At 45.3% G+C, this 13,812-nt stretch overlaps 1 protein-coding gene across 2 annotated transcripts; it reads right to left on the reverse strand.

The window, feature by feature from the left end:
- Positions 1 to 5,581: 5,581 nt before the first annotated feature.
- Vti1a (Vesicle transport through interaction with t-SNAREs 1a) lies at positions 5,582 to 8,219 on the reverse strand. 2 transcript variants are annotated; one of them, XM_089584289.1, is made up of 7 exons: positions 8,072 to 8,219; positions 7,930 to 7,988; positions 7,756 to 7,866; positions 7,579 to 7,662; positions 7,425 to 7,509; positions 7,282 to 7,352; positions 5,582 to 7,120 (listed from the first exon to the last, which is right to left on the reverse strand). In XM_089584289.1, the coding sequence occupies exons 1-7, from the start codon at positions 8,163 to 8,165 to the stop codon at positions 6,962 to 6,964; spliced, it is 663 nt and encodes a 220-aa protein (XP_089440415.1). In that variant the 5' UTR covers positions 8,166 to 8,219; the 3' UTR covers positions 5,582 to 6,961. The 2 variants fall into 2 exon arrangements, with proteins under 2 accessions (XP_089440415.1, XP_089440414.1); XM_089584288.1 differs by having other exon boundaries at positions 7,579 to 7,665; positions 8,072 to 8,218.
- Positions 8,220 to 13,812: the final 5,593 nt, after the last annotated feature.

A 13,812-nucleotide genomic window follows, 5' to 3' on the forward strand; every position in this document is an offset into this window, starting at 1 on the left:
CTGTTCGCATTTTTTTCTAGCGCCCCTGTACATTTTGCTAATCCTCTGAAGCTCGCCAGCGTTCAAGCACGAGGGAAAAAGCTCGGGACTGCACAAAGAGATTTGCACGCTGGCCAACACGTGCAAAGTACGTGCAGAACTGGCTTTTTTTCAGGGGAAAGCGCGCTGCTCGCGCAGCTACTCAATGGGAGGGGTGACCGGTTTGCCCGGACAAAAATACGGAGTCGGTCGGAGAGGGCGCTTTTCACTGGCGTCCGCAGCGCCCCCCTGCGAAGCTGCGGTCCCCTATTCTGAGGTTCGATGTCGCGTTATTTTATTCAGGAGCTCTCGCCGCGTGTGAGAGCGTTGCGTAGCCGTTTGGCTAAGTGTAGAAAATGTAATGAAATCGCGCATAGTATTTTCCTATGAATAAGGTAGATACCGCACCGCTGCGGTGGCTTAGTGGTTACGGCTCTCGGCTCTGGCCCAAAAGACGCGGGCTCGATCCCGGCCGCGGCGGCCGCATTTCGATGGAGGCGAAATTCTAGAGGCCCGTGTACTGTGCGATGTCAGTGCACGTTAAAGAATCCAGGGTGGTCGAAATTTCCGGAGCCCTCCTTCACTACGGCGTCCCTCATAGCCTGAGTCGCTTTGGGACGTAAAACCTTAATAAACCAAACCAAACTAGTGTAGATACCAACAGCAGAAAGATACTATAGATAAACCTTTACCCCCCAGATACCTCTGACATGTGTGCGGAAAAAGCAGCTGGATTCGGTAGCGGTCGTGCTTACAATCCTGTGCATGAAATGTGTTTAATGGGAACAAGAGCAAGCTCAGCGCAAGGATGCCGAATACGTACTGGTGATCGAAAACACGCGCTCCGTCGGGACAACCTTCAGTCTGCAGCTCGCCTATCCAGTTACTATACTCCACTGAGTCAAATCAGTAGATCTACATTCTGATGCATAAAATTATCATAGATGATATCGCACGCAAAAGGCGACAACAAACGACACGACAGCGCAGAAATCTGCTTAGAAGTGCCGGTTTCCAGTCCGTACACTACCTGGTCGACTACCCTCGGATGTCACGTTAACGAGTAACTGCGCGCAAGATAACCGCAGTACTGTCTGGAAGAGGGAAAATGTGAGTAGTGACGCACAGCACACACCCTCATACGTTAGCTGATGAAGCACAACAACGGCAGAAGCGAACACGGAAACATGCGTTCTACGCGCGGCGCTGGCGCGACCCGCAGTCCCTCGGGCCGCGCGCGCCGACAGATGGCGACTGGTGTAGAGAGTAGGAGCGCGCCCGCAGCCTGCGTGCGAGGGTAAAAAAATCTGGTCTATAGCGTCGCCGGGCGCTATAATCTCGTTTCAGTGCCCGGATGCTCTCGTTTCAGTGCCCGGATGCTCTCGTTTCAGTGCCCGGATGATCTCGTTCCAGTGCCGGGATGAGTGGAATTCAGTGCCCGGATGTTGGCTCTCGGTCTCGGCGTGACGTCACCACACTGCCGACAACGGGAGCTAAAAGCATTTCATGCTTAAAAGCAAGTTTGTACGTGCGGCGTACAAACTCTGGTACTACTAGTCATGTAGCAACGCCGGGCCGTCATTGGTTCAGAAGCGGTGGCGCCGCGAAGAATTTCCAAGTTGCCCGAATTTCGCTGCTCCGCCGCTGGAGCTGCCGCCGCCACTCGGGAGAGGGTGTATGCGCCGCAGCGGCGGGATTCGCGAGCGTTTCACTTTCATGTGAACCAGCGTTATCACAGTATATAGGCGCGTACTGGTTAGTGTGGTTAACCATTATGACATTATAGTAATGAGCACAATTAGTAGTAAACATAAGAATGTCCATATGTAATACATCATTGGAAAGAGGAAGTTTAGCCGAATTAACACATCCTCATCATCAGCCTGACTACGCCCACTGCCGGGCAAAGGCCTCTCCCATGTCCCTCCAATTAACCCCGTCCTTTGCCAGTTGCGGCTACCGTATCCCCGCAAACTTCTTAATCCCATCCGCCTAATTCTTCCTCTTGATTTCGACTACGGTGTCATTAACCCGTGTTCCCTCACCCAGTCCGCCCGCTTCCGATCTCTTAAAGGGCCACTGACCAGGGTCCGGACATTTTTGAAAAACAAGCCCACTGCATAGATGAGGCATCGAAGATAACCTCTGCAAAATATTAGAGCCATGCGCGCCCCGAAAAGCTGCGAAAATTCAAATCAAAGCCCGTTCGTTCTTTCCTTCCTTCAAAAACGGGCCCGGCCCACTACTCTGCACCCCGCTGACGTCAAGGGGGGCTACTTTCGCTAAAGGCACTCCATTGGTGCATCGTTCTGACTGACGGGAGAACGTTGGGCGTAGCCTTGGCGTCGCGTCGTCTGCACAAGGCTTTCCGCAGCGCCTTCTGTTCTGGCTCATGCCTACAAACCCGCATGAAGGAACAAAAAAAAAAAAAAAACTGCGGAGGGAGCGTGCGGCGACAGCCTTGAACCCTAGCCATAAAAAGTAAAAAAATAGTAAAACTGAGGGAGTTGGCTCGCCCCCCCCCCCCCCCCCCCCCGCCGTGATCACGTCACGAGACGCTCTGCGTGCGCGCTCTCTTCTCAGTTTCTTTTCTTCTATGCGAGCCCCCCAAAACAAGGTTTTAATTAGTAGTGCAGCAGAGCCTTTCCCTCGCTCGCCCACATGACCGCTCCGCACACACACCCCTTATCTTTCGTGCATCTTGCGTACGCCTTGACTCCAATGAATGACATATGCTTTGGAGCGGAGAAAAGACACAAACACACAGAACACAAACACGCATGGAGAAAAGCAAACGGGCGGTTGCCGGGTCCGCGCTTCGCCGTGTGTTTCGAACACAACCGACTTCCGCCCCTCCGCTCGTGAAACGGTGGGGAGGCCTAAAAGAAAATGAAAAGGTGGCTCGTTAACTGGGAATGACAAACAGATGTATGAAAGGATGCGCTCGCTAACAAGTCTAGGTGGTCGAGGCGATCGCGCCTCTCGATCGTTCAGTGTGTGGAGAAAATGCAAAAACCAAGAAAAGAATTCTATTGAAGGCGGGGCCATGACGTCGCCCTGTGACGCACTCCACAGACACCACGCCTCCGGCTTACACCGGAGAAGGAAGGGGTGATTTTGCCTTGCCGAGCCTACTCGACGAGGAGCGGGAGAGAAGAATTTCGAGGAGGGAATAGAAGGAGAGGAGGCTCGCTCAAAGAGAGGTAGAGAGTGTCTGCTGCGCTGGGGTGGGCACAGGCCCTTTAACGTTACACCTATCATTTTTCTTTCAATAGCTCGTTGCGTTGTTCTTAAATTTTGCTAAACCCTTTGTTAGCCTCCACTTTTCTGCCCCATAGGTGAGAACCGGTAAGATACAGCTGTTGTACTCTTTTCTCTTGAGGGATACTGGTAAATTGCCATTCATGATCCGAGAGAACCTGCCAAATGCGCTCCACTCTATTCTTATTCTAGTTATTTCCCTCTCATGGCCCGGATCAGCGGTCATTACCTGCCCTAAGTAGACATATTCTCTTACTACTTCCAGCACCTCGCTATCAATCGCGAACTGCTGGTCCCTTGCTAGACTGTTGAACATTACTTTGGTTTTCTGCATGTTCATTTTAAAACCTACCATTCTGCTCTGCCTGTCTAACTCATTCTTCATGTTTTGCAGCTCATCTCATGAGTGACTTAGCAAGGCAATGTCATCAGCGAATTGCAAATTACTTAGGTATTCTTCATTAACTCTTATCCTGAACTGTTCTCAATCCGAGCCTTGGAACACCTCCTGTAAACATGCTGTGAATAGCACTGGCGAGATCGTGTCTACCTGCCTGACACCCTTCCTTATTGGAATTTTATTGCTGACTTTATGAAGTACTATGGTAGCTGTGCAGTCGTTATGGATATCTTCCAGTATTTTCATCTTCTACACCCAGATTCCACAATGCCTGTACGACTGCTGAGGTTTCCACTGAGCCAAATGCTTTCTCGTAATCAATGCAGTCTATATTTAGGGTACGTTATATTCTGCGCATTCCTCTATCACCTCATTGATAGTGTGAATATGGTCTGTCGAGTATCTGTTACGAAAGCCTGCCTGATCATTTAGCAGACTGAAGTCTAAGGTTGTCCTGATTCTATTTGCAATTAACTTAGTAAATGCCTTGTGGGCAAAAGACAGTAAGCTGATCGGTCTGTAATTTTTCAAGTCCTCGACATCTCCTTTCTTATAAATTAAAATGTTAGCGTTCCTCCAAGCTCCTGGTACGCTCGAGGTCACAAGGCACTGCGTATACAGGGTGGCTAGTTTTTCTAGCACAATCTCTCCTCCGTCCTTCAACAAATCAGCTGTTACCTGATCCTCACCAGCTGCTTTCGCCCTTTACATTGCTCCTAAGGCTTTCTTTAATGGCAGGATGTCCCATTGCTGTGCTCTACTGCCTCTCTCAGCAACGTTCAGATTACATTCGCTACTGTATAGATTTGTGTAGAACTCTTCGGCTGCTTTAAATATCTTATCCATATTGCTGACATTGCCTTCTTTCTCTCTTAGCACATACATCTGGTCTTTACCTATGACTACATTTCACTTTACTGCTTTTAGGCTACCGCCGTTCTTAAGAGTATGCTCGGTTTTCTCCATGTTAAACTTCCTTATGTCGGCTACCTTGAGCTTATTTATTAACTTCGATAGCTCAGCTTGTTCTATCTGTGGAGTTAGATGTCCTCATGCTTTGGCATTTCTTAATCAGATCTTTAGCCTCCCGAGATAGCTTGCAGTATCCTGTCGAACCATCAGACCGTCTACTTCTGCAGCACCCTCTGTAATGATATCTGTGAGACGATCGTTCATTGTTTGAACATTTAAGATCGTCTTCCTCAGTTAAAGCGGAAAATCTGTTCTGCAGCAAAATCCTGAATTCTTTTACTTTCCCTCTTAACGCTCGTTAAGCCTTCCGCTTCACTAGTTTCCTCCATTCCCTCTTCAAATCTAAGCTAATACGAGACGTTACCATTCTGTGGTCGCTACAATGCACCTTACCGAGGACCGCCACATCCTCTACAATGCCAGGGTGAGTGCACAGTATGAAGTCTATTTCATTTTTAGTCTCACCATTCGATACGTATGTCGCTATAGCAGTGGATAACTACAAGTGCTAAACATGTGACCTTAAGCTTCACTTTGAAAAACAATTTAGCGAAATGTGAGAATAACAGTGGGTGGACGGATGACGTCATATATGGTAAAATGATATGTAAGTCAGGCGACTTATCATGGTGCCAATTATTGCGATGAAAAGACGCCTATCGATGCTGCTCTCACCACAGACAATGGCGGAATGAAGACGCAGTCACTTCTACGAGCTCTGGTGCTGGCAGTTGTCCGGAACGCACTCAACGATACAGACGCCAAGCCGCGTTTAGTCGACCGATACACTAGAGCTTTCACTCTCTAACCAGGTTCAACAGTAGCTAAAACACAGCTATTTTTTGGTGAATTTTCTGGGAAAATTTTTAATGAATTTTTTTTCAGAAATACATTGTCTTTTGCTGCCAGAAAAACACAGATGCACCAGGAAATAGTCACAGAATCTATTTTACTGTGAACAAAGATTCGACACAGTCGCCCTCAGTGTCCCTCTAAATCCATCATTCAAGGAAAAAATTTGCAGCAAACGGTTTATGGGATTTAATGTCCCAAAGCGACTCAGGCTACAAGAGATGCCATAGTTGAGGCCTTCGAGTAATTGCGGCCATCTGGAGTTCTTTAGCGTGCACCGGCATCGCTCAGTACATGAGCCTCTAGCATTTCCCCTCCATCAAAATGAGACTGCCGTGACTGGGATCGAACCCACGTCTTTGGGGCGAGCAGCCAAGCACCATAACCACTGAGCCACCACTGCGGCACATTTGCGGTTAAGGAGGCAAAACTTAAAATACTCTCTTGAATGCAGTCAGGTCTGTGTTCTTTTCTTTCATCCTGTCTGTAAGCGTTGTTCAGACGTTGCCATCAACACTCTCTGCAATTTGCACGAACAAAACTGCACAGCTGCGTCTATGCACACCCAATGTAACAGCTATGTAAGAACAAAGAACAAGTGGACTGTAGCTTCACATAAAATGTGCAAGGATCGTTCGTTCGAACGATCCTTGCACACAGGACAAACGGTCACATCTTTAGTAGGCTAGAATACACTCAAAGGCAGATTACATTTGGATGCAATATACCTTCTTGCAAGTGCACAGTACACATATAGCACAATATGAATGACTCCTATTAACAAAACTGTTCCATCGCTTAGCAGGGTACAACAAATTCTGCAGTGATTAATACTCGATAGCATGAAAGATGGTATAACGTTGCCTTACGCTAAATTTCAATGTAGTAAATGATGGGGCACTGCTGCTTCATAATGAAATAAATTTGCTGACGAAAAGCCTAGCTCAGGTAGACTAAGAAGCACAAAATGTTAAACACACTTGATCTTTAATAAGTTACACTGTATATACAATGAATGAAAACACAGCACAAAAGAGTCCTGCAAGCAAAAAAAAAAATAATCAAAGCCTTGCTACACAATGCCTACTCATAACATCGACAAGTTTTCCACAGAAGTGATTTGGCATCAGAAGAAGAAGCCATCAGTGCAGTGAACGCTTTATGCCAGTACAGTTGGCTTTCAGAGTTAAATGTGGCTTCAAAATGTGAACACCTGCGCCTAGCATGGCACTGCTGGACATTACCAACTGCAACTAAAGAGGTGTTCCGGGCTATCTGCAAACGAAAACTGAAATGCTCCCTGTTCTCAAAGCAGACAACGTTGCAAGTGATCTTTCAACAACAGTGCCACGTTGCTTACACATGGTAGAGGCAAAATTAGATGCTCACACTTGGACCTCGTCTGATAGGCATGCACACTGATCACTGGCACCATACAGAAGACGCACGATGTTCAGTTCACACATGTCTTCGAACCGTGTAGTAAATGCCAAACACTATGGTGACTAGAACTAGAGCTGCAACCAGATAGAGGATTGCTCTGTTCTGCATGGCTCGACGCATCATCCCACTCAGCACATGGGAACTCTTCCCAATGTCGTAGTCGGTCTCCTTGACCTGCACAGAACAGCAAAGAAGAAAAATGAGCATTTCGACTAGCGTAGCTCGCTTTAAACTGCAGCGCTTGTGCAGTATGAACGCAGCCATAAAGAAGGCGCGAAATAAAAACACATACACATGCGAATGTCCATGCATTTGCGTGTGTGAAAGGCCAATACCTTTTCCCGAGCTCTGGTTATTGTCTCTCGCTGCGCGCTGAGATCGGACAGTATGGCGGCTCCAACTTTCTCTGCAAAGACAATCTGGTTCTAGTGCGGTAAAGTTGAGTTCGCGGCAAGCCAAAAAATATTCTCTCGCACACCTGTTTCAAGCGCCAGCTTGTAGCCTCCTTTCAAAAGCCTCGTCGATCTTTCCAGCCGTTCGGTGTTGTCCAGCAACCGCTGTCGCTGTTCCATGCATGAAAAGGACCCCGTTAATTAACCCAGTTCGCTAATTCACACAAAATGAGGCCCAACCTGATCGTCGGTCGCACAGTTGTCGTCGTTTGACAGGAGTTCCTCCCGAGACTTGAGCTCGTCGCTGAAGGTGATCCTAGCTCTCTGCTGAAAGTAAGCCGGATAAGCGTGGTTGAAGCAACTGAAAATCGGGTAACGCTGTTAATACTAGGCGTGCAAAAAGACGCAGCTGCTTACAAATTCTTTTCGTAATCGTGCGAGTTCCGCCTGATAACTCTTGACCCTGTTTTGGTACTTGGGTCGAGCGCCGACAGACAGCGTACGGACTTCGAGCTCCATCTGTTCCAGCTAGCAATGACAAAAACAAACGGTAAGCTTCAGACCACAATGGCAACATCTGCAAGAACTTACAAGCTCGTTAGCTTCTTCCAGATGTCTCTCGACTTCGGCGACCATCGCACTCTTCTCATCTGCAAGACGTCGCGCGGTTCAGTGCGATAGCTACACTCTGCGGTCTAACGAAAGAAATCTTGGGATGCTTGGCAGCACTCACCTGGAGGCAAATTCAGTAGTCTGCTTGATTTTGACGTGATATCAGCTGTTAACGATGCATACTGCTGCTCGAACGTTTCCATTAGCGTCGCCATTTTCAGAATGCCACTATACTCTGACGTCACAAGATGCGTCACAAGTCAGGAAGCGTCGTCATGGTCACATGGCCTGCAGCTGGGTGCAGAAAAGATACACCGGATTGGTTGGGGACGCAAGCACGTTTATCCGGTGTTGTCATGACAACAGCAGGACGCCACCGCGCGCGCCCGCATTCAAATTGTGCTAGACGGCGCCGAGACGCGTTGAGGGTCGCCGTTCGCTTACTTCTTGTGCGCGGCCTTTTTCCTTCGCAAGCTCTCCAAGCACTAGGGCGAGTGAAGCTGAAATCTATGCATAACATCTAAGTGCTGAGCCGTGCGCGCAACTCATTTGTGTCCTAAATGCGGGTTAATTTATGATTATATATTTTGTGCCGCTGGTTTCGCATACATTAATTGGCATCGGCAGCGTGATGTCACAATAGGTCCACCTAAGATTTAAAGTTCAACCTCTTTGTGGCATAATATCATCTTAAATGTGCTATTCGAAATGCGGCGAAGTACAGCAAGTCCAAGAAAAGCTAGTGTGAGGGTAGGCAGCATTTCTGTGACATATATACCTTTCTTGTCATGCTTCGTATGATGTGTGACTTTATAAGAAGTTGACGCTTTTATATAATCAGGCATGTAGTGTCTTTTCGTCAACTTCCTTGACATAATTTTTTTTTTGTCAAAATCAACAACCAACTTCGGCTTGGCGTACGCCTTCTTTACGCGACACGACTGCTCTGTGGTGAAGCCGCCCTACCAAAGCACACACACACACACACACACACACACACACATATATATATATATATATATCGTATTGCAGTGTCAATGGAATTAATGGCTCTGAAATTTTGAAAGCGGTCTCAAGCGCGCGCTTTTGTCATGGCTGCGTGTGGGGTATGGGTACGCCAGATCAACGTCTACAACTCTCCACACTATTTCATAAACCTAGGCGCTGATGTTCAATTTCATACCAAAGCTGAGCATATATATAGCTATCAGTGTGGATTGGAAATTAAGATTGTATGTATATGCCTTTACAGGGCAATCTAGCTGCTAAAGTTTAATTTTGAGCCTTGGCCCCAAATAAATAAATACCGGCATAGAAGGCATAGGATTCTTCTTTCAAAAGAGAACTAGGCAAATATATGTTTGTGTGTTCAATTTAGATAAATACTCATCACTTAGCCTCAGTAGTTGTGCCCAAATGATGTTAAGTCTGTTTCACATGCAAACAAATACGCAAACGAATTCTGTCACCGCGGCACAAAAACGTCGCGGCGGCTCGAGCGGCGAGGATCCAACAAGTTGAAAATTTTTTGCTGCGACGTGCCACCCAACCTCAATTTGCTCAGTCGCTTGCATGTGAACCAGCCTTTACTTCTTGTTGTGTGTGCTATTTTTGTGCATGCAGTGCTAATTTTTGATAAAATTAGGAAAAATTGGACATATAGTCAACTCAGAAAGCAGACTGGACTTTGAAAGGTATACTCAAATGAAGCATATATCCATGTCATAAGCAAACATTGTGCCACATAATGATTGCTTCTTGCTTTAACATGAATCAGTGACAGTTCAAAACATAAATCAAAGATTTTCGGGTACCAGAGGATACTGAACTTCAATCATGTCTGTTTGTAACCTGAATGTAATTTTCACACACTGCATGATGCCATTGCTATCTTTTGCACAAAAAGGGGTGGGAAAATTCTATGAAGGCCCATAATTTAGTATTTCTAAGAATTATTTCAGGACAAGGAAAAGTCAGGTATGGAGCTGAAATTTTGTGTTTTGTAGGAAACTTCTCTGAAGCACTTTTGTGACACAAATCAAATGGTTTACAACTTGGTGATGTTGAACAACAATGCTATTTACACTGCAGGAGAAGACCTTTTTCCAGTGATGTTAGTTATTGTCTCGCACTTGCCCTGAACAGGCTGTCCCAGAAAATTTCTTAACCTTACCATTCCACAAGATCCTGTGGCATTGTTTACCGCATTTTTCACATGCTTTGCTTGTTACTCAGTCACTGTAATAAACTACTGGTTAACTAGGATATCATGTGGGAAATATTCTGATTGTCTAGGAGAGCTTGTGATGAACGAACAATGTGAAAAAGTGACAAAGAAATAGATAGAAGGAAATACGAGACAAGCTCTGACACACAGCTCTAGAACTTCATTATAGGAGAGAGCTGTCTATACACAGGAATCGTGCGACATAAAACGCAAAACCAAAAGAACGATGGTGACCAAAACAGAGCACATATCTGGCCAGTGGACAATGGCTGTACTCGTCTCATAGAAGAAAAGAAAAACACAATCACATGAAAGCTGATGTGTAAGCCACCTTTCAAATCTTGTCTGAGAAGGTGACTTCCTTATCTGTCAGTGCTATAGATGGCTGGCTAATGCACATGGGCTACTTTATGTGGATAAAATATGCTTAAAATGTACGCATGACCACAAGAAATGGCAGGTGATAGACTACAGCACAGGAAAAAATAGCCATCTTAGCTGTCTAGGATCCCTATCTAGGAGCTGTCTGTCACATCATGCTTGTTTCTTTTGCTTCAGCTTTTTGTTTTTCAAACCAACTTAACCCTGCAAGAAGACGCACCTAGATAGCACTCACGTATGGGGCTAATATTGGATAGCTAGGATACCATCAACTCACATGTATCCTCTAATGCTTGCTGCTAGCTATTTTTGAATCTTTCTTTTTTATCTCTCACTGTACTTTCCTCAGTTTCCTGAGTAAATAAAGACATTTCTTCTGGGTTAAACAGAGTGAGAAAAAAAACAAGGAAATAAGCAAGGTGAGACAACCATTGACTTTCACTTAAATTTATCAGATAACACGTACACTATCCACTATCCTTTGTATAGACAACTGTGACATCATCAAGAAAGGCCGGGAAAACATGGCAAAATGAAGCGACAAAATAGAGGGGAATGAACAGACCACACAAAAAAAGAGATATCACCATATTTGCATGCATCTTTTTAAGAAACCGAGAACTTTGCCTGTGAAACCTATGGACAATGCGCTCATGCACCTTGCTATAGCTTCCTTTACCTGACAAGTATTAATAATTTCCCTTTATAAATTATCTGTGTCTTTTCTAATAAATATTGTCTATACGAGGTTTGACACACGTGACTTTCAGTGATGCAGCAGGTATCTTCTCTAATCATTCTGCAATGAGATTTTGTGCTTACACACTGCGTGGTCTTGTTCAATTCTGAATCACAATAATTAATCATTTTAACCTCAATCATAAGCCACATGGATCTTGAAAGAGTGCTCCTGTATTGGGAGAAAGACAGAGCTGCCGTGGATGCGTTGTGCATGATTATTTTGAAACAGTCTGTGAGGATAACCAAGATTGGGAGGCGGTCGCTGCCATTTCTGATCTACCACGCACATTATGCAAATATGGCTTGCCTATGGCTTTTGCCTTGACTTTTCTCATCACATGGTGCTGAAGCCTGGGAGAGAGTCGTTAGGAACAGCAACTGCCTTTAACGAGTCAACAATGAAGCGCCTCCAGCAGTTTATCCGCACGTGTCGAACCAAGCAAAGGAACAATCACGACAGAGGTGAGCGAGGCTGAGGTCACTGTAGCACAGGAAGATGCAAAAGAGAACAGCGCACCATTAGTAGAATACCAGGATAATTAATGAAGCAAAGGTAGTTCTGGACACTGGCAATATGAAAAGAAAATTTGATATGTCACACTGCATAAATTTGCCACAACTGCTAGTTACCTGTACCTCTGTGGGCTAGCTATGTTTATAACATGGCTCCAGTTAAACTTGCAAATTTCTTGCAGCTTGAATAAGTTTGCCACCCATTTTCCATTTTAATTTTGTGCATATGCTGCAGGACAAAAAAAAGGAGCAAAGAAAAGAAAACTGCCAACCAGTCTCAGCCCCTGGTTGCAAGCACTCCTTGGCAGTCGGTGCTTCGGTTGCACATATACATGCTTGCATCCCACAAGTGAAGCTTATGTTGGCTGACACTTCATTTTAGAAGCTTGGTTCAACGACCTGAATAATGCTTCAGTGACTGAAATGCTGAGAACAAAACTCAATGAAAGAGGAAGCGAGCATCTGTGCTGCGTTGTTTCTTTATTTGGTTCTTTCTCCACGGCACTGCGATATGGTGCTCCCAAGAAGCGAATGCCACTTGTGGTTGCCCTGATGGGAGCGCTATGAAAACCATGCCCTTCCTCCTGTCGCACGTATCCCTCCAGGAGGACGAGAGCGACCACTACCTTTGTGGACTTCCTGCTGCCTGCTTTTCCAAACCGGACTAGCACTGTATGGCACCAAATTTCAAAAAGGAGGTGTAAGCTCTTCACCATCAAGAATACGGTGTGGAAAGTTATTTTTAATTGAACAGGTTTTCGATAAGTTGAAAGGTGAATACAGGATAACCAAACTGCAGTGCAAGCATCTTGGTGAATACAATTTATGTTGCAGGATATGCTTGATCTCTGGAGCACAGTACGCATAAAGTAAAATTATGTAGACACAGCATCATATCAGACATCTGAATATAAAGTCTACTTGTCTGACACTTTATGAACGTAGTAACATAATAAACCTATGCTGAATAATTTTGTGGGAGTACACACAGCATGCAGTATTCAGCAGAAGTGGCAGTTCTTTAATGAGGGAAAAGTTATAACTACAGGGCACATAAACATTGCACATGTCTGGTTGGTGACCTGACCCTGCAAGGAAGCTATATTCAAGAGTACAGTTCATTGCAATTAGCCTCCTTTTATGAATAAAGTTGCAAGCTGCAGTGTCTAGTAAGCATATAGTAGAATAAAGAAGCAAAGGGGATGTTTCCACTGAAGTAACGTAATGCAGACAACTGATCTAAACAAGTCACTGCACAGTTCTATGCACAGTTGTTTCATAGCAATAATTAGTGCAAACAGCTACCAAAACTGCGAAGCTTCTGTGAAAGCTGTGTAGCTTTCTCAGGTCGCCATATGACTATGCTTGGGGTGGATGTATGAGTTATTGCTCCCTTATTACAAAGTGACTCTACTTTGGGGGATCCCCTAAAACACATTAGACTTACACTAACCTCGTTTCGAGTTTGTTGATCAATTCTGCCTCACCAAGCCATCTGCTAGCCTTCCTGGTCGGCTCAGTTGTACGAGCGACTGGCCCGGAGAGGTGGCAGTCCCTGGTCCGAACAAGGACCAGGACGAATTTTTCTTCAACTGCGAAGCTTCTGTGAATGCTGTATAGCTTTTTTTGGTAGCTGTATGATTGCGCTTGGAGTGGATATTAACGAGTTATTGCTCCCTTATTACAAATTTACTACACCTTTGGAGATACCCCTGGAACGCTTTGAAGTTACCAAAGCTTTGTTATACTTAAAGTGAAGTGCCAGATAAAAAAAGAAACAAGTTACCTCACCTTCTATATTTTTGCTTACACTGGCATTTTTAGGATCTGCCAATGCATTCAAATCCGGCGTGCCATCTGCTAGGTCACAGAGAAGTGAAAATTGTAAAAGTTCAGCAAGATAAAGAACAGAGGAAACTGGAAGAAACAGTGGTCAATCAAAATGACTTGAACTGTCCAGTGAATGACATGATAAAAACCAACTGGATGGGAAGGCACAG

Source organism: Amblyomma mixtum, chromosome 3 (genome assembly GCF_055824585.1).
Source record: "Amblyomma mixtum isolate Tamu chromosome 3, ASM5582458v1, whole genome shotgun sequence".
NCBI classification, from domain to species: Eukaryota; Metazoa; Arthropoda; class Arachnida; order Ixodida; family Ixodidae; genus Amblyomma; species Amblyomma mixtum.

Bases quoted from the DNA above. Each gene is read 5' to 3' on its own strand.
- Vti1a (XM_089584288.1), bottom strand. From the start codon at position 8,165: ATGGCGACGCTAATGGAAACGTTCGAGCAGCAGTATGCATCGTTAACA. The intron at 7,510-7,578 runs GTTGGGCCTCAT...TGCATGGAACAG, and splicing joins ACTGTGCGACCGACGATCAG to CGACAGCGGTTGCTGGACAA. The intron at 7,353-7,424 runs GTGTGCGAGAGA...TTGTCTTTGCAG, and splicing joins CAAGCTGGCGCTTGAAACAG to AGAAAGTTGGAGCCGCCATA.